The sequence below is a fragment of the Hypomesus transpacificus genome, unplaced genomic scaffold (assembly GCF_021917145.1).
Source record: "Hypomesus transpacificus isolate Combined female unplaced genomic scaffold, fHypTra1 scaffold_204, whole genome shotgun sequence".
In the NCBI taxonomy this organism is placed as follows: Eukaryota; Metazoa; Chordata; class Actinopteri; order Osmeriformes; family Osmeridae; genus Hypomesus; species Hypomesus transpacificus.
In genome coordinates, this window is record NW_025813745.1 from 206,214 (window position 1) to 227,301 (window position 21,088).

A 21,088-nucleotide genomic window follows, 5' to 3' on the forward strand; every position below is an offset into this window, starting at 1 on the left:
TACCCAATCTGAACCTGAGTGTAGACATTCAGTGGTATTTATTGATTGAATAATGTATGTAATAGGACACACCTGGGCAACAAAACACACCTGTCAGTCATATGTTCCAATACTTTTGCTCACGTGACAAATGGGTGGGTTCGAACAAAAAGGTGATATTTTCTAATTTGTGCATCAGATCCTGATGTAAATACCTGGAAATAAAAGCTGAAACGTTGATCTCTGGTTTCACATTCATCGTTTGATGTCAAGCCCAAATGTTTTCAGTCTACAGCAAAAATAAAGGAATTGGCCTCACTGTTCCAATACTTTTGGAGGGCACTGTATTTACAACAGCACATCAACCTAGATAAATATTCTTCTCAGACAAATGGAGGTCATGTCTCACGGCATTTCAATCCTGAGACAGAGATAAAAGAGAAAAAATAGAAAAAAGTTGTTTATTTAAACAAGTTCACACTATACTAACACCCAAAACGGTGTGCCGGTCCACAGCACCATGTTGAAGTGTGGAAGATATATGTTGTCGGTTTTCTCTGTACTACCCTCAGCAAGGTGTTTATCTCATTCCAATTTGCGTGCGTGAATATCCGCTGTTGTGTCTGGTGCTTGTGCATTTGCGTGTGTGCGTGCGCATGAGTGCGTGTGTGTGTACTCCCTCGGCTGTTAGATATTTCCCTTCTCTGGTTTTGCAAGCCCTTTAAACCCGGCGTAGATGCGGTGAATAGTCTTGGTAATAACCATTGTGCTGCCTAATGTCAGAACGGGAGGGGCTCCTGCCTCCGAGTACGAGCGGTAAGAAGAGAGGAGGACGCTGGAGCGCTGGTCAACTCCGGCTTCTGTGCAGACGACCCTTTCCCATGGTGGAAGGACAAAGCCGGGCTGATCTGACCGAGAGAGGGGCTGTGTTTGGGTAAAGCCCTGCCACGGGAGCCAGATAAACATTCACAAAGACCCTCAACTTAATTAGTGAGGGAACCATGAGCCACAGGACTCTCTCCAAAACACCTGCCCCTAGCCTCGGACGCTAGCTAACCAGGCAGACACACACACACACACACACCCATACAACCATACACACCTACACCCATACACACATACACACCTACACCCATACACACAAACACGACTGATCAAGTAGAGCAGTGGGAACAGGACACACTTGTGCCTTCTCACAGGTATCACATCCAAGACACACTGCGCATGTACAGTATACAATGGGAAACAGGTGAGCTGTGTGTGTATGTGTGTGTGTGTGTGTGTGGATGAGAGAGAGCTCGGTTGCAAGTATGTGGTTTTACGTGGAAGATTGGTTCACATTTTCAAGACTTAAACACACGATTCACTGCACAGCATCGTGCTATCGAACCACTGTTCAAGTGTTCTTGTCATCCAGTTATGTAACTCATGGATCTGGAGTGGGTCCTAAGAACAGCTTGTATTTGAAACAAGCACATTTTGGAAGCAAGTGTGTCTTGACCATTTGGAACAAAACAAGTGTAAATGCATACCAAACACAGCCCTAGTCAGAGTACCCAACAATGGCTCCAATGTCACCTGAACCTGTAATCATACTGAGACAGACAGTCGGATTATGTTGTCTCCATTATTCAGAGCTGATGCATTGGCCTGGCTCGGTCTGGTCATGAATAACCTCCAGCAGTAGCCTGGTAGACTGATGAATATCAACAGAACCTTACCTTCCAGCCCTAAACCATCTGTTTACAACACGGCCTGACGCATGGCTAGCTGCACAAACTCATTCAATGTTAGCAATGAGGGTAATTTCATCAACATATTCAACAATGAGCCTCTCCTTCCAAAGGTTAGTTTGGATACCCAGAGAAGCTCCGTGCTCTCCCAGCACCAAGAGATTCTATTGCTTTCTATTGAGGTAAATGTCAAAGCCATGGGTTACACCAGCAAAACTCAGATAGCATCTTTGTTTGGCTGATTCATTTTGGTGGTCTCTACAGCAGTTAAGATGACATTTACTTGTGTCTCATCTGGTTTGGCTGAGTCTCTTTCTCTTATTGTCCGGCATAGGTGAGTAGTGTGGTGAACTTGGAAAGAGCTTTATGACAGAACCTGACCATTGGACTGCTAACCACAGAGCCTCATTCTACATGACTCACAGCAAGACTCCCCCTATAGATGTCTGTAGTCTCTGCAACCAAGGCTGAAGGTAAATATCACATGTTCTGCTCACCCTGAACACAGTGTCAAAGGAACTCTATTCTACCTCTCACTGAGTCTGCAGACAAGAGAAATCCTGTATGTCAGTGGACAATGGTTAACAGACCAAGAGCACCAGTTGAATGTAACATTATAATGTCCATCATGTGACCTGGTCAATTATCCTTTCAAGTTAAACTCCCATCTGGTGAATAACACGTGATGGCGGCTATAGAATCATGTCGCACACCTCATCCCTACTTGAGCATCCAGACACAAGAATCTCGACTACTGTGTGCAAGATAGTAGATACCAGAGCAGTAGCACTCAAATGTAAAAAACGATCAAAGTATGACCTACCACTGCAGAGACGTAAATCCTTTCCTGGTCGCTTTTCTTGTGTGACCATGGTATAAAACCATCCATCACTCGGCGAGAATCGAACGTTTGAGCAGGCTCTACATACTGTCAGGCTGTCCCCTCAGAAACATACATACATACATTATTTCACTCGCTTAATATATTTATTTCACTCTGTGCCGAATGTTTAAATAATTTTATTTCCCAATCCATATACAACTGGTGAAGAGCTATTGAGTCCATTCTCTCTTTCCATAGTAATCACAGACAGAAGACTTATCTGTGTATACCAATGGGATCCTTTCAACTGATATATATATAGATATATGTTGATATATCATTTTCAATTTTTATTGTTTGAAACAAAATTACATGTTTGATTGATTTTTTTTTCTTACAGCAATATTGAGGATGAAAGCAAAAAGGAATGTAAGAAGGAGAGTTTTCGATTAGATTTACGTTGTGCTGGTATGGTGGTTCTTCCAATATACTTTCACTTCATTCAGTCTTGTCATCTGTGTCAAAACAGTTTCCACATCAGCAGCGAAAAGTGTGCTGTTACTAGGCAACAGGCACAACAGGAGCAGCTGTATATTTACCCTTGTGACCTCAGCCTTTATGAGTTGCACTTATTTTATACTATACAGTCAGTAGAATTACACCCAACAGAACCTGAGAAAACACAATGAAAAATTATTCATGGTGCATATTGTTTGGGATACCCTAATATTGATACAAGTAGCTGGATCGTATCTCTGACAGAATGCTAAGTAAGCAGGTACATTCAGTAGACGTTTTCTATAAAACATTGGGATATTCTCACACACCGAGGGCAACATTTTTGGGTAAAGGTTTTTAAAAAAAAGGTTACCTTCGAGACCTAGTCAAGCTTTGTGGCAGGGGTGATTCTAGAATCTGTCCACTAGGAGGCTATAAAGGCAGGTTCCATTACGGTTCATGACACGGCTGTAAAATCTCAGAAAACATCATATCATCAGAGATTATCCAGCTCTTCACATTGTCTGTTCCAATAATGTTTTACCACAGCAACTTTCTAATTAACTCTGGCTTTTTTGGTGGCAACCATAACTTTTGTGCCTGTACGTGTCAAGGGTGTTTGAAGGTGCCCAACCGAGGGCCACAAAAAACAGCAAGGAGCACTATGAATGACAGCACAGGGCCCAGAGAGGGACCAGGGTTGAAAATCACCAGGGATGCCAGGCCATATCTGTCTTTGTACAGGCAGGGATGGGTATGGAGATGACAGAGCGAGGGTCTGGCTAGCTGCTGGATGGATGACAGGCCAGTGGTGGCTGAATAGTGCTAACGGCTGGGTGGGTGTGTGTGTGAGGGGGTGGGTGGGTGGGGACGGGGATGGGGACGGGGGGTAGACCGGGGGGGCTGAGAGCCTTTGTGGGCTGAGGCGGCTCTCTCTCAGGACCCAGAGGTCTGGCAGATCAAACAGGCAGCCACACTGATGAAAGACCCAGTCGCTAAGCTACGGGGCCCAGGACATATGGGGGTGATGTGATGTGGGGCACGGAAGGATACAAGGAGCGGCACAAGATGATTGGGTGGGGTTGGGGGGGGGTTAAAGATAGACTTCTGCACACAGAGCAACCAGGTGTCTCAGTCAGAACAACTACACTGGTAAATCAGAGAGAGAGAAAGGGAGAGAGAGTATCCAAGAAATAGAGAGATAAAGAGAAAAAGAGCCAGAGAGAGAGAGAGAGAGAGAGAGAGAGAGAGAGAGAGAGAGAGAGAGAGAGAGAGAGAGATAGAGAGAGAAAGGGGGGGGGGGAGAAATGGTAACACACTGGGAGACAGAGACAGAGCCCAAACAATGCATTTGAAAGTAGGGAGAGGAGAGATTTAAAAGTGAGGCAGGGTGCAGAAGGAAAGGTCGTGGGAGGAGGGGGGCAGAAGCACCGTACTCGCATTCATGAAGGAGAGGAGTAACAGGAAAGAGGGACATGCGGAGGAGGCTGGGAGAGAGGAAGAGGCAGTGGGTGGGAAGCCTCTGTCGACAGCAGGAGGGTGGAGGAGGATTGGAGGCCGACAGAAAGGTTCCCTGAGGTGTCGGAGGTGCGTAATCTGCTGTCCGTCAAGATGAGATGACAGACGACACATCACTGTCTCGGCCTCCGTCTCTGAGGTGGGTGACGACATCCGTGTAACCTGGGGGAGTCTTACTGACAGTGACAAGAACCATGGCGCCCTGCCACAGTCAATCCCCCATCCCTCATTCACGTTATCCCACTTTCCTTTACTCAAGCTGGGTTTGTCCTGTGTTTAGCCCCACCATAGATCTACAGCTGGTTTTGGCACAGGTTTGTGAACTTGGAGCCATACATGGATGGCACACACATCACATACTCAAAGGGCTCAGGCACAGATTGCAGGAGCATGTAGAAAGCCAATGAGATGTGTAGAGAGAGAGATAAACGGTGAAACAAATCCTGGAAGCACCACAGGAAACCCACGGCTTTAGAAAGAAAAAGTCCATCCATTCCCCATTGTCCTTATCCCCGTCGCTTCTCTCCAACCCTAAAGCAATCTCACACCATCTGCTCTGAACCATTTGCAGTGCTCTGGAGAGACACGGGAGATTGTTTAGGGGTGTGATCCCAGGGTGGAAAACTCCTCTGCTTCTCTGCTCGTCGAGGCTTTTCCTTGGGTGTGCTTGCAGGTGGCAGCCACCGTGAGGTACTGTACACTGGCTGTCATGGAACTCCTTGGACGCTTACAGGTACCCGTGTCAGAACAGGTCCACACAAATGCAATTAATCGGCTTCTATTCTTGCTACTATGATAGCAGTTTTTGACACCTTCTTTCAAGAGGTTTGTTACTGGTGGTCTCTGCCCAGTCACCCATACTTTACCTTACCTCCATGATGAGGGGAGGAGCCCAAGGCAGAAGACCCCAGTACACCCATGAAGCCCATGCTTTCCCCTCCAACATGCAGCGTATTTAACCAGTCCAATTTAGTTTTAACCCTGTCTGAAGCTACAGCTGTTGGATGTCATAGTTTTGCTAGCCTAAAGCTAACACACGCCATGAGACACTGAGCAAAAAAAGAGAGGGGTTTCTTGGTTACTTACTCTATTAAATTGCCATGATTCTTCACACTTAGAGTGAGTGTGTGTCCATGTGTATGTTAGACCATATCTGCATGACCTTGGGGACTCTTGATGTATTGCTGATCTTTCTATATACACAATTTGTAGGTCGCTTTGGATAAAAACGTTTGCCACATGAATACAATTTTACAAATGTCTCCGGTGGAGCCATAATTGCTGCCTGCAACTGCAACCCTGGTCCTGTAAACACAAACAATGTGCTCCTTTTGTATGTATGTCTGTGTGTCTGTGTTTATATGTAGACAACCCTGTATTTCTACAATAGAAACACGTTTTGTTCACCAACAGTATACACAGCAGTGCTGTAACATGAGTTATAACCCAGAAGCACATCCTCTGTAAACTACACTGCATATTTCAAATTTGGTGATGCATGAAAGGATAAACATCAACTATTGAAGAAAGCTGTGGAAGGAAGACTGTCCCTTATGACATGAAACAGGGTTTTGTACAAGCTACAGAATACAGACTTTCAGTTGAGGTCGTGTATTATCCATTAGGGGACCTCTGTGATTATTGTTTTGTCCATCAAGCCTTTGAAAGAATGACGCCGAATTTTCCAGGTAAGTGAGTATGAATCGCTGATGACTACCGGATGAAGCCACATTGAAGAAAATGAGAATTTGTTCAGAATGTGAACAAAGCTGCCGTCACACACGGGCTAATGAGGAAGCTAAAGAGGTGTCTGTGCAGTTAAAATCATCGTTCGAGATGGTGTGAGGGTAGAGAGAGGAGGAGAGGACTGAAGACAGGGGGAGAGGGTGGATGAAGCTCAGTGTAATGGGGGGTGGATGAGACTAAACGTTATGGGTCAGAGGAAGCCAGATCAATTGGACAAAGGAGAACAAACAGGATGTGGGGTGAGTGGAGAGCCCGGAAGATGGCGGAGGGAGAGGAGGGGAAGGATGGGGAGGGTGATGGGGGAGAGGGCAGGGAGTGGAAACGGCTTCTGTCGTGGGTCATGTCGGAGTATGTGCTTCTACCTGTGAGTCTGCGTCATGTGACCATCTCACACTGTGAGAGGAGACCATGCAGAGACAGTTAATGAGAGAAGGGGAGGAAGAAAAAAAAATATATATTGATTTATTGTCATGTGCACAGCACAACTCAGGGTCATTCTTGACCATTACATTCTTGTGACATGGGGAGTAACAGCTATGTAGTGGCATGAAAAGGAAATAAATAATATAATATAAATTATATACAAAACACAAGTAGCAAAAGGTATCACAAAATAATTATACAGCATCACAAACAGTATAATGGCAGCAGTGTTACAGAAAAAGTGCCGGCGAGTCTGTACATTGAGTTACTAAGAATGTGGAGAGGTCTCTTTACCATGGACCGTTTGATCAGTCTGATGTCTTTTAGAGGGTGCACTGACTGTATAAATCAAGTCAGTCTGATAGCACATGGAGCCATGACGTGGTCTTTCCAAAGTAGGAATCATGCATGGCTGCTTTTAGATGAGATATTATGAGGGGGGGGGGGGGTGTCAGTGTGTTTGTAAGTCCTGCCCTGACTGCCTGTTGATTACACATGATTCAGATATTGACCCGGCAGCCCCCTAAAACACACACACACACAATTTCACGTCCACTTTAACACTCACAGTGGCATGCCAAAGTCAATTGCATTGATCAAACTGTGTTTTCAAGCCCCTTCTTTAGTTGAATAGTTTTCTGAAAATGAAATGTTTTACTTTAAAACGTTAAGCGTGGCCATACATCCCGTGGAGCCCTCCAATGCGTGTGCAATTAGATGAACAATAAAATCGGTGTGTGTGTGTGTGCGTGCATTTCTGTTTGTGTGAGTATGCGTGTGTGTACGAGTCTGTGTTTATCTGTAGGTGTATATCAGAGACCTAAGCCAGCAGTGTGTGTTTTTTGTGTAACACGTCGTGAGCCAACAGCGGATCTCGGGGATTTGACAAGAAATCAATGGTGCTTCTTGCTTTCACACCATTATATGACCCCATCTCTGTCACATTACTAAGAGTCCAGAACAAAGGTCCACCATCTTCTTTTCATTTCTTTAGCTCTGTATCAGTCATCATTTCTCTAAATCCCTCTCCCTCACTCCCTTTTTCTGCCAATGCAAGCTGTACAATAGAGGAGAGATGTAGCCATCTTGCCAGTGGGGGACAGGGATGGGTGGAGAGTGGAGAGTGGAGAAGAGAAGGTGGGGGGGGGGGGGGGTAGAGAGTGGAGAAGGTAAGAGTGGAAGGTATTACAATAGGTTGGGGGCAGAGCTGGCCAGAGGTGGTACACAAAGTGTTTACGATGTTGTCTAAATATGGGCTACCTGCCAGCGTAGTTGAGGGATCAGGGCTGGACAAGGAAGGCAGATGGACTCAACCATAAAAAGGAGTTCTTCCTGGTCTACACTGGGGAGGTTGACTGTGCAGCACTAACTGTGTTTTACCGGTCTCTTATATGGGCATGGCAAAGGATTATGACGATGGTGAGATACCTGTCCTCACTGGTGTGGCATGAGCCCCTCTTTTCACCAGCCGATATTGAGGATGAGGCTACTTCAGTCCATGAGTCTGTGTGCGGTCAGGTATTACATCAGGGATCACTGTTAGTGTGTAAGCCCTCTTGTTGGTCAGAGGATTGGGCATCTAACTCTTACCCGACCAAATGCTGGCTCCCCCTGTATGACCTGTCCACAGAGAAGCTTACAGCTGATCTATAGAGGAGTATTATTCATGGGGCCATTGCTGCGAAAGGACATGTGGCACACCTTGTTCTTACTGTGGTGAGAGAATGTCTGCTCTGTAATCAAGATGAGACTCTCAGGCTTCTTTATAGCCAGTGTCCTATAGCTTACAAAGCCTTTTTAGGTGCTGCAGGCTTGGTGCATGAGGCTTCGGTAGGATATTTCATTGCTGCTCTTCATTGGATGTAAATCTTTTTTAATTTTGTTTTTTTTTGCCTGAGATCCTGCATCACTATGAAGACGTTTTATTTTTTATTTTTTTATGTCCAGGGTGCAACTTGTGGGTACATGTCAGTTTTGACTGTCCAATTAAGACTTTTAACCCTTGTTTTAAAAATGAACCGCCACTGTGTTTAAAAGCATCTTTGCTGATGCCATGGGTGCACGTTTCATGTTGAAATAAAAACAAGTGGTGTCCACTGATGAAATGCTGTCTTCCTGCACAGTGAACAGGGAAAGCCCAGACATTCACAACGTTTCTGATGAATGGCAGCTTGTTTCTTTGTTCAAAATAGAGTTGGGGTAAAATAAAACAGATCTTATTTATTCATTTATTTAATTATTTGTTTTAGGGGTTTAGTGAAAGCGGGTCATTTGTGACCCTTATGACAAGGGGAGCATATAGAATGTTAAGACTACACAAGGCTTACAATTATTTAACTATTTCTCTACCCCCCTACCCACCAACTCTCTGTGTCTGTCTATGTATGCTGTGCAATGAAGGAGAGAAGAGAGAGAGAAACAAGCGTTTTGTTCCTGATATGAATTTCAAGAGGGGGTTTTAAGAATACATTCCCAGCCATTTCTGAGAACACCAATCCAAAATGCATGCCTGGTGAATTGTCGCCCTCATGATCCAGCTGGCTGAGACAGTTGGACAGCTGTGTGGGCTGGGTTTTCAGAACCACACGGTCTGCTTCCAACCACCCCAAGAGTTGAACAAAACCCACAGGCTATTATTTCACAAAACTATCAGAATCACTCACTCATTATGTCTGTTGAAAACCTCCACAGCTGCTGCTGCTGATTGGGCCGTTCAGGGTAATAGTGGAAATAATGGTGCCAGACCGTGGTTGCAGAGTGAGATGTGCTCCCATTTGAATTGGTACCTCCTCTCCCAGTCTCATATTTAGGAACCTATCAGAAGTGAACGCATCCATCATGGATCATACAGAACATGGTGATTACAGAGCCAAGAGTGCTCTATTTGAAGATGTCCTTGCCCTACAGCACTATCATGGTGGCTTTTAAATGGAGGGGCTGATCAAACCATAACTGTCAGCTTTCAGTCCATAGTAGCCAAATAAGTTCAGAGGTTATTATTACTATTTCATTTTCGACTGTGAGTTGAAAGTCTTCTGCATCTGAGGTGAACACAACGTCAAGGACACACCTCACCGGTCTTAGCACGATAGCATTCATTCACATGGCGACTGACTCGTACCTAACATTAATTACTGGCAGTGTGCTCAGCAAAGAAAATAAAATAAATCCACAGCCTATTGTCAGACCTTTAACTAGAGGACACTCCGGTCATCCAAAATGAGGCTTAGTGGTGGGATCTGTGTCAAAGGTCACACAGACACTTCCTCATTACAACCAATGACTGGTAAACACACAGTCACTGGCCCGTTTTAATTGCAATTATTTTCATTTTTAACACAAGAGAATGTTCATCTGAGACTCTCGGCTCGTTTCAGTGTCCGCCATCATTGCTGGTTGCAAATTGCTGGTTTGAGACAACTGTTTAATAAATTTTCCAGCTCAGTCTTCAGCTCAGTTCAGCTCTGTATATTGATCCACGGCTGATGCAATAGTTATTAAATTAGATTGCCTGGAGATACCTCTTCCTCAGGAAACAGTATTGACTGTAAGATAAATAACAGGATCAGACATGTCACGACAGACACACATCAGACTTACCCAACATGTACACACTAACCTTGACCATTGCCATCAAGTACCATTGTGTGTGGAGTGGGAGGGTAACATTGTGTACCTGAGTGTGTGTTCAGAGCCAGAGGTGTATCCTTTGCAGGCTACAGTGTAAGTGCATGTCTGTGTGTTATTGCGGTTATTCCCCAAAGCATGTGTGACTCTGATGTACTACATCTTTGAAATATGTCTTTTGATGGAAAAGATAGTTCGCTTTTGTTTCCCCTTTTGGATGGAAGATATCATAAGCTTCTTGCCACTACTAGCCTGTCTAGTCTGTTACTGTAATGGGAAGTAGGGTGGCCTGTAGCAATGTGGTTTAGTCCTCTGTAGCATTAAATAGCTATCCTGTTTCCTGGGTTCAAATAATGTAACCAGTGCAGTACCTCAAAATACATGAGTGTATGTCCAAATCAGTTAGCACTTACACAGAAGCAAAAAGTATGAAAGTGATTGGTGAAAGGTGTGTGTGTGTGTTTGTGTGTGGATGATAAAAGGACTGTGACTTCAGAGACAGGAAAACCTACAGGTTTGTGTTGTCAACATGCAGATTCCAGTGATTAGCTACACATGCACGTACACTCACCAACACTCAGCTCGGAGTAGCAGTGATAGGAAATATGAACCACTCTCTATTGGTGGCCAGGCCAGAAGCAGTCTGGATCTAAACTTTGAGTACTCAAAAAAAACAGTGAATCAAATGTGGCAGGTATCATAAATATTTCACAGACTGAATTTTAGACCAAAAAACACACTTACTGCTTGGAAAGCAATGTACCGGTAGATATGTGTGCTTTTTCATACTGTCTGTATGAACACGAACAAGGGGACGTGACTGGCAGGGTTGCCAAACCTCCAGAGGCTTTCAGATAGGAAACAGAACACCCACACACTCCAATGAACAAGCGGAACCCAGCGGCTCCGAGTTAGACATTCATCTCATTGTAGATTCAAGACAAACTTTCGCATCGTTTGTTAACTGCATGCTAACCATCCTATCTTCCCGAATGTTGGAGTCAAAGGAGAGACGAGGTTTTTTTCAAGCACTTTCACAATTCTCATCAGATGCTGTGTATGACCTACTTAGCTTTTTCCACACACCCTTTTCTTTAACTGAACTATTAGTCGGGAGATAAAGAACTTAGGTTTGCAAGGACAAAAAAGTACTTAAATTTACTTTGATTCATCTCCAATTGTCACTTATTGAGTGCTGAGAATGGATCCATATTGCTTATTTTTTACTCATGCACGTTGATGTAATAATGACTATAATCCCTCCATTTCTAGGGTCACCTGCTCATCCTGGTGCTCCTATCGTCACTATTTTTCCCATTTCAGGACACCTTACTTCATCACTTCTCGGTACATTAGGCCCACTACCTAGGACGTGGTATTTTGGTTTGTTGTACTTGAGATCGTCATGTAGCACTGTCTTGTAACACAGACTGCACCTGTGGAGTTTCACAATGCTGCAGCTAAGATCTGATGTTGTCGCTGTCTTCTCAGCAGTTTTATGGAATACGGTAGTTGAGATGATGTTCTTGTTGCACTGTCTTGTCAAATACAGACTGCTTCTTGACACTAACCACAACTGGAACTGTGCACCAGTCCTTGATTATCCGAGGCACTTGATGTATGCATTATTTGTACATTGCTTTGGACGGTGTCTTCTAAATAAATATGCAAATGGTGTCTCATGACACCCACTGTGAGGTCACTGTTCCAGGACAGAGGAATTAGGACAGAGTTCTGCTCGCTCTCTCCTCTGTCTCTTCTAAAACTACAATGTCTTCCTATCTGAACAATGCCCTACAAAACCAGTGAAGTGGGCCAATTTAAACACGTCCCTCTAAAGCCGCATGCACTCTGCTCCTTTTAATCCACTCTAGCACTGACCATCCCAGAGAACAACAAGTGATTCCTTCTACTGATATTCCAGTCCATACTCATGTGAGTCCACTCATCAGCTTATATGTCCCAGCAGATGGGGACATGGCAAATATGGATTGATGGTAAAGCATTAGCGTTTAGCTTATGTGGGTATAGCTAAAACATTTTGGTTCGAACAAAACTGACATGTAATATTGATATATTGTCGATTTATAACGGGGGTGCATTGCACAGTTAACAGACATGGGCTCCCATGAGAGATGACAGACAAATAAGCAAAATATACGGGCGCGCATGTGTGTGAACTGTGCAACGCGCACCCGGTTGCGCGTTGAATCTTTACAGATTAAACGTGCTGGCGACCGTCAGAGGAGAGAGCATCCGTGTAGGGATAGGTTTTATCTGCCACCTGCGCGTTGGTGAATTGAAGGAAGGACATAGGCGCGAGGATGTGAGAATCCAAAAGAGCAACTGGGCTGACCATCTTATTGCTACTTCAGATAGGTAGGTCTGCGTTTTTTGAACCTTCTGAATAGATCACTCTTCGAATAAGTACTTAAGGAAAATCTACTTCAATTGTACCAAATGATACCACGCAATTTTCAAATGTTTTAAAAGCCAAAATCAAATAAATAAAAAAAATCAATTGGGAAGCCATAATTACACTACTTTCTTCCTGCCCCATTCCTTTCGTTTTCATTTCCATCTCTTTTCCATGTGCATGAGCCTCACCTCCAGCTGATTAATTCACATACGCATACATACTGTACCTATAGGTTTATGTGCAACAGGATATCAAAATAGAAAGGAATGCACAGCTGATTCAGACTTGATTTGTACAGATGATGCTAGTTTTTAGAGCTACCGGTTGCTTTGTAAGTATAAGTATCTGCATGAAGTGAGTCAGAAGAGGTTTCTCACAGCACTTCCATCCAAGGCTGCCCATGGCATAGATGCAAGTAGTAATGATGATTCACCACATGGTTGAATATGGCGGCATGACAGAATCACTCTAGAGAAAGAACTAAATTCATATTTGCATTTCTAATTCCTGTATTAATTTTGTTTGTACAGTACTTCTCCGATCCCATAACCCTCGGACAACGTTCATTTCATGAAATGTAAATTTCATCGGTGGGCAAACCAGAGGATATTCTGGGTGTTGACATTGCAAATGTTGCACAGGCGTTCTGTGAACTGTAATGAAGTGGTAGGAATGAAGATACATTTGAAAGAATGTTGATGAACAAATAAGATGGAGGGATTGTGGATGAGCGGTTAGAGAGGAATAGAGGTAGTGTAGGTGAATCTTAAACAAATACCAGCACTATTGGGCAGATACTAACTTATGCACATTCATGCTGTACAGATCATGACCTCTTACCCATGGGTTGAGTGTGTTGTGTTGACTAGTCTCCATGGCATGCTATCATGATGGAGGAGATGGAAATGCTAGTGGAAAACAGACTTGCTCGCTATGAAAAGCAGTGAAGATACCAGGCATACACTTATGTTGGCCTGTCTACAGGATTATTAGCATCCAGTCTGCATTTCTCACCTGCCTACATTATCTCGACCTGTGAGAAATATATCAATGCTGAAGTCTTGAGGGATGACAACGAGAGTTTTCCAATGTACTAGGGGTCAACCTGGAGCGGTTTCCTTGAAGTATTTGTAGTTTCTCTTTCTGTTCTCTGCTGCTTGTGACATGCTTTAGATGTCTGTTTTCTGTTTTGTTGCCTGTGAGATGCCCAGATATCAGCCATCGGAAACTGTCTGTTGTGAAAAAATAAGCTACATTTCACATCAGACAAAAATAGATATCATTTTCAAATATCATCTGCTACCAACAATTAAATCATGATAATGCTAACGATAAAGAACCGTTTGCTGCTTTGATCCCCCCACTTCCACCCTTTGTCTTGGGCTTGAAATGATAGTTCATGGAAACGTTCCTAATAACAAATAGCTCATTCTTGCCAGCATGACTTGTTTTGGATCATTTGTTCTTCTCTGCTTGGAAGCCATTTGAGTTTTCGTTTTTTACCAGTGGGTATTACAGATTTGTCTGCATCCGAGCACAGTTGTATTAAGGTCACGGTGCTGTAATCACCACTTCTTTTTAACCATGTGTGGGTATGTGACAGATGCAGACGCACGCACACACTCACACACACACACCAACACACACAATTAGCCCTCTACGTCACATCCCCCAGGTCCCATCCAGTACCCAAAGCTCTTTTAGCTCAGTACGTTCGAAGCTTTAGAGTTTAAACCTGTCAGCCCAGACCTTGGGAGAGCCATTAATCATCCAGTTCTAATAGAGAACACACATGAACCATCCTCTCATATCCTAAAGGCAAACTGAGATGGGATCTGTTAAAGGGCCATGTTGCCAGAATTCGATGGTTGCAAACTTAAGTGTACATTTTCAAGTATGGTATAGGAATGCATGAAACCAGAGGCAAAATAAGCTTTGCAAGTTACTTATTTGCCCTCTCTATTTTTTCATCTTTAAAATAAATAAATGAACCCATCTCTGTCTTTCCCTCTTTCCCTATCTCGATTTGACTCTTTATTTCTCATTGTCCCCCCTCTCTCTATCTTCCCTCCTCGCAATCAAAGATCAAACACAAGACACTTGTTTGGGTGTCTTTGATCATCAGTACCAATGCTCCATGACTTCTGTCACCACACAGCGTATTTGTATCCAGTACTGCTGGGCCAAAGCTGCCTATCATCTTCAAGAGTGCAAGTGTCAACTTTAATGGTTTTGTAGGACTGCCTCCTACACATCCATTCAAGTTTTTTATTTGGCTGATCACGCTGTACGAAGAGGTCTGATGACCGATCCTACTCCCAAAGGAGCTGAAACGCTCTCCAGTATCACCCAGTATCAGCCCTCCATGTACCGCTGTGAATGTTATTATCTCTTTCATCCACTCCATGTCTCTCCTGCTCTCCCTCCTGGACTAGGAATATCTAGCACATTGAATTGACATTTGAAAAAATGTCACACAAGCAACTCCTTCTCAGATTTGAACTCATCAGAAATGTTATGCCGAGCCTTTTCACCATCTGCCAGTGTCCTCTAGTTTGGGGAGTGAAAGAGCTCTTTCTACTGCGACAGCAGCTGCTCCTGGAGCCATCCGAGGGTCCTCTGGCTGAGTGGTTGTGACGCATGCAGGTTTCCCCTATATGCGTTTGTGGTGTTTTCTCCCTCCTGTAGTTTCCCCAGGTGTCCCTTATGTTCCTGATGGCGCTCGTTGGTGTTTCCGCGCCTTGCCTGACTGCGGAGGGATCAATCAGCGGACACCCATCCTAATTGTGTCACAAATCCCTGGTTTAAGAACCCAGTCAGTTCGTTCTCTAGGAGAGGACTCTTTGGTTTCCCCCCACGCACAACCACATAGACACACTTGACATTTGTTTTTGCAGACAGACACTTCATTCATGCATACCTCACTTAGTTCAGCATACCTCTCATTTTGTCATACCTGTTTCATGTGAGTATGTATTGCTGTGGGGTTTTGTTTGGTGTTGTCTAGTCGGTTGTTTTCTGTTAACTGTTCGTCCCTGTTAAACCTGTGTGTTTTGTTTATCCCTGTGTCCCTGGATTTTTTTTTTTTAGCAAGTTGCCCTTGGGCATACACAACCCGTAGGTAAAACTAAAAAAACTTTAGAACTGAGCGGACCACACACTGTCAGCCTAGTGGAACTTGAGGCAGGCGAGTTCAGTTTCGGGGAGTTTGGATTATATTGTTTAATTTTCTTGCGTCCAGCTGTCCAGCCCAGCCCCTCTTCCCTAACCCTTTTAATGTGTGTTCATATTAAACGTTCATGTTTGACGGTAGCTTCGGCTGTCTGTGTCGATTGTTCTCACTGTGCCTTACACTGCACTCATTTGCATGAGATTTATGTTACGGGTCTCTGTACCATCTACCCTAGACTGCTAGAGCCACAGGGTTGGTAACAGTGGTACAGGTTCTAGGGGCAGTGGGGTTCTCTCTCCTGTCCTTGAAACATTGACGCCACCCCCACAATGACAGACCCACACACAGTACATGTGGCCCTTAAGAAACGGTGGCATCTCACTCGTGTTCTTTGGCTTTCCGATGAAAGCATTTCTCACCCTAGGCTTATCTGAATCTGCATCCTGGACACAATGTTGTTTCTGCTCACAGTTTGAGTGTGGACCAGGACAAATCATATTGAAGTGGCTATTGACTAATGAACGGGAACATAACTCTAAAGGGCTCACTTCAGCAACCTGCTGGGCAAAGGAAGTGGGCATCAGGTGTGTACTCAATCCTTAATGAATGTATCGGTCTGTTTATACTCACATCAATACTAAGCCGTGTGTATGTGTGGGACAGAGATAAAAAAACTAAAACAACGTCATCTCTTCACACATCTGTTCTCCAGTCCAGCGTGAAATAGAGCTCTATAGTTAGTCTGGGGAAGGACAGTATTGACATTTTAGGTGAGTTATGGAGATGACAAAAGATCCCTGCCTTAAGTGAGATGGGTGCTTTTCAGTGTGTGTGTGTGTGTGTGTACCAGACTGTAATGGTTCTTTTGATGTCTGGAGGGTTGTGTGTGATGCGTGGCGAATTTCGAAAGTGCCAACGAAAGTCTTATTGTAAACTGAACTCAAATTTGTATCCGGTAAGGTAAAAAAAAAAAAACCCCATAGAGTTTTTTTTGTTCCAGTGGTACCTCTCTGGTCTCTGGCAGGCTTACCTCAGGTGGTCCCCAGATGTGGAGTCGGTTTAGCCGAGAGGCAGTTTATCTAAGGGGATTATGTCTTCTGTAGAAAGGCAGGTATTCTCATGGGATGATAGATGGGAAGCGAGAGAGATTGATTGTCCAAAGGCTGATGCAGTTTTATAAAACGTACAAAAAGTGAAGAAATAACCCTGTTGGCTCTTACTGTGTGTGTGTTTGAATAAACCGGTATTTTCTTACAGTTTGTGCCTGTGGAAAAATGGTTTCTGGTGAGAACTTGAGTGATTGTGTTGTGTTTCATGGGGACATTGGTGACGTTTGATCGGTGGCGTCTCCTTATCTGATCCACCAAGAGGTGGAACTCAATGTGCTCTGTCATTAGCCTGTCCTCCTCATCACCCTCATTCTCATTTCAGAGGTGGTGGACTCTGTCTTATTGGATCATGCCTCTCTTCGGAGTGCTGACGCACTAAAGCCTGCCAATCAAGCAGCACTTCAACTGAATCCAGTCTTACAGTACACTTTAAATTATACTCTCTGGGTGAAGTGCTGCATTACATAAACGTGGCTTATTAAATTACGCATTTACATTCCCACACACTACTATCTATTATTCTATTATTATTTCAGGTGCTTAAGGTGGTCTATTATTTCAGGTGCTTAAGGAGGTTTGACATAGATTGATGCCAGAGGGATATCTTGGAGTGCCCTGATTAAGAGGTGGGCAGTCCCCCCGAGGATGTCCAAGTAGATCGATTATTGGCCTTTGGCCCTCAGCAGTTAACTGTGGTTGGAAAACAAAGTCTCAGACAAAGACGTGGGAATATGAGTCAGTAGAGGGGCAGAGGACAGGAGATACTTCCTGGATTCAGCGTGAGTCTGAATGCAACAGCAACAAAACAGTCAGTTGAGGCTAATTTCTCAGTGTGTTTAATGTTGCTTGATTATGGAGAATAGTGCATTTGCTTAATTTTATTATTCATTCTGCATGAATAAAAACCTTTCATTACCTTTGTCTTAAGTATAGGCATGCAATCCTGATCCAAGGTATGGAACAAGCATATGATATATTTGCAGTCATTAGATACAGTATATTCAAGGATCGATGATTTGCACAGTATACCGTATTGTTCTTTGTCAATATGTGTGTTTTTGGCATATCCGTCTTTAGAAAGGACAGCAATGGTTGCAGCCAGGAGAGGAAACCCAACTCAAAGTTGTGATCTATAACGCTTTATTTAAAAAAAAAAAATTGACCAGTTTAAGAAAACACAGCGTTATAGATCCCTAACTTTGAGATGGGGTTTGCTTTGATATCTGTGATTTTTACTTTTCATTTAATTTAAAAAACTAAGTTTAGCTGTTTGTCTGCCTCATCCCACTCAACAACATAGTTTCTATGACAACCACTGCTGCTTGAGAATGCAGAGGAAGGCTGGCAATGTGTGAATATGTGAGAGACAGTCAAACCTTGACATCTATCTTTTTATCAAATTAGATTTAATGAAGTCAAGTCAACATGATTCAGCCCGCTTTCTTCAAGCTCAAGTTCAAATTTTTTACAAATGCTCTCGAAAGTACAACAACTTGTGAGAATATGATAGTTTTCTGAGTAAGGGGTAAAAGTCCGTAAAGAAAGAAAGAGAAGAGGAAATAGACCAGTACAAGACATGGACAATATCCATCGCTCATCTACCCTTTTAAACACAGGGATGCTTCTGCTTACAGTAGTCATTCTTTCAGATGAACGTGATATGTATGTTTTCAATTTATTTCGATCCTTCCTCTCCCATCTGTACTGGCCCCTTTCTCACATTCTTACCTGCACAAAATCTAATTTTCTCACGTCATGTCTCCCATATTCTCTGTCTCAATCTCTACCTCTACCTCTCTCTCTCTCGCTTCCAGCCCCCTCTCTCTTTTTTTCTCCAGGTGTGACATAATGCTAGACCCCGGGAGCAACAGAGAGTGGGCAACCAGGAGGACTCTTTGACACAGTGATAACATTACTGGAGAACAGAAAAGCAACAGAGAGTATACAGGTAATGGATGAGACTTTGTCACATTGGGAGGAATTCATTTCGGTTGTATTTCAAGTACTAAAATGTTTCAGCTTTTCAAAGGGTCTGCCTTCAGATATTTATTTTGTAAAAAAAATCTGCTTTCTTTGTGGTACCTTACAGACAACGATCCATAGCAATAATCTGTATCATTGATTGGGGTGAGGTGTTTGGCTAGAGCATAATTGTGATAATGACAGTTGATGAAGATAATAATGTGGGTGATTGTTTCCAGGGCCGATGCAATGTAATTATGCCTCTGTTTAAAGCATGTGTGAACGGTTTTGAAATGACCATGGTCGAGGCATTGTCACATTCGGGGCAATGATAATAGGATAAGGATTTCCATTTCTCCTTCGCTATTGCAACACATTTCCTCCCATCTTCCCTAGCCCTTCACTGAACAGGATGGACCTTTCCAACTGCACCGGAGGGGTCTTCATACCGGGGGAGTCAGGTGGGGAGGGTGTGGAGGACACTAAACTACACCCCAGCAAAATCCTTCTCACCCTCACCCTATCGGTTGTGGCTGTCTTGACGACAGCCATCAACTGTCTAGTGATCACAGCCATCATTGTAACCAGGAAGCTACACCACCCTGCCAACTACCTGATCTGCTCACTGGCTGTGACCGACCTGCTGGTGGCCGTCCTGGTCATGCCATTCGGCATCGTCTACCTTCAGATGGAGAGCTGGGTGATGGGCCAGCTGGTGTGCAACCTCTGGCTGAGCGTGGACATCACCTGCTGCACCTGCTCCATTCTCCACCTGGCCGCCATCGCCCTCGACCGCTACCAAGCCATCACCGACGCCGTGGCGTACGCCCACAAGCGCACGGGCCTCCGAGCCGGCCTGACGGTGGCCGTGGTGTGGTTCCTGTCCGTCCTGATCTCCCTCCCCGCTCTCCTGTGGCGGCACCACATGGAGGACAAGGACAAGGACCAGTGCCTGATCACTCACCACCACATTGCCTTCACCCTCTACTCCACCTTCGGCGCCTTCTACATCCCCCTGCTGCTCATCCTGATCCTCTACTATAAGATCTACCGCGCCGCTCAGACGCTGTACCTGCGCAGGGAGGCCAGCCGCGCCAGCCGCCACTCCTGCCCGGCCAACGGGAGCACGATCCCCTCCTGCCCCCCCGAGGAGGACCCCCAGAGCCCTGACACCCTCTGCCTCGCCGAGAAGTCCTTCTCCGACCCGTCCGTGGAGGGCGACCGCACGCGCGTCGCCGTGAAGAGTCCCCGGAGCGAGTTGCGCCGGGAGCGCTCGCTCGGGCGCCAGCGGATCTCTGGCTCGCGGGAGCGGAGGGCGGCGTCCACGCTCGGGTTGATCCTCGGGGCGTTTGTCATCTGCTGGCTGCCGTTCTTTCTCAAGGAGGTCATTGTCAACACGTGTGACAGCTGCGGCACGTCTGTTGAGATGGCAGACTTCCTGACTTGGCTGGGCTATCTCAACTCTCTCATTAACCCGCTCATCTACACCATCTTTAACGAGGACTTCAAAAAGGCCTTTCAGAGACTGGTCAGGTGCAGACATTGCCTCTGACAGGGACAGATTATAACTCATCCACATACTGTGCACGCATACATAAACACACACAGGCACAGGTTTGACCTAAGGACAGAGCAAATCACTTGAATGTAATGAAAGAGACAGTCTATGAGAAGGGTATTGACACTGACGAGACATGTCCCACTAAAGAATCCTTTAAATCTTGTAAACAGCATTCTGTAATGGCTTCGGAGTAAAGCTAAATCCGAAGATCTATACTCAGCTATATATAGACTATTCAGAGATCTCCGGGATGGCTGGAACTGTATCGACAGGGGAGAGGGCATAGGGACGATGATACTAGAATAGGCTGGTGACATGGTTTGGGGTGAAGTGCCGAGAGAGAGGGTAGGGTGATGGTGAAGGGACTCTGGACTTCAGCCATCAGCCTCCTCTCAAGGTCTCAAAATAGCTGATCATGATGTTGTCTGTCCTAGCAATCTCTCTGGTCTAGTTTATGCTGTAGGTTATGCGTATTTACGTGTAAAAATACCACATCCAAATTATTTTACAAACTGTGA

At 44.6% G+C, this 21,088-nt stretch overlaps 1 protein-coding gene across 1 annotated transcript; it reads left to right on the forward strand.

Moving 5' to 3' along the window:
* Positions 1–12,640: 12,640 nt before the first annotated feature.
* htr1fa (5-hydroxytryptamine (serotonin) receptor 1Fa) lies at positions 12,641–20,695 on the forward strand. The gene is made up of 3 exons (XM_047013828.1): positions 12,641–12,726; positions 18,862–18,995; positions 19,406–20,695. Exon 3 carries the CDS (start codon positions 19,422–19,424, stop codon positions 20,559–20,561), a length of 1,140 nt encoding a protein of 379 aa, XP_046869784.1. The 5' UTR covers positions 12,641–12,726; positions 18,862–18,995; positions 19,406–19,421; the 3' UTR covers positions 20,562–20,695.
* The last annotated feature ends 393 nt before the right edge of the window (positions 20,696–21,088 follow it).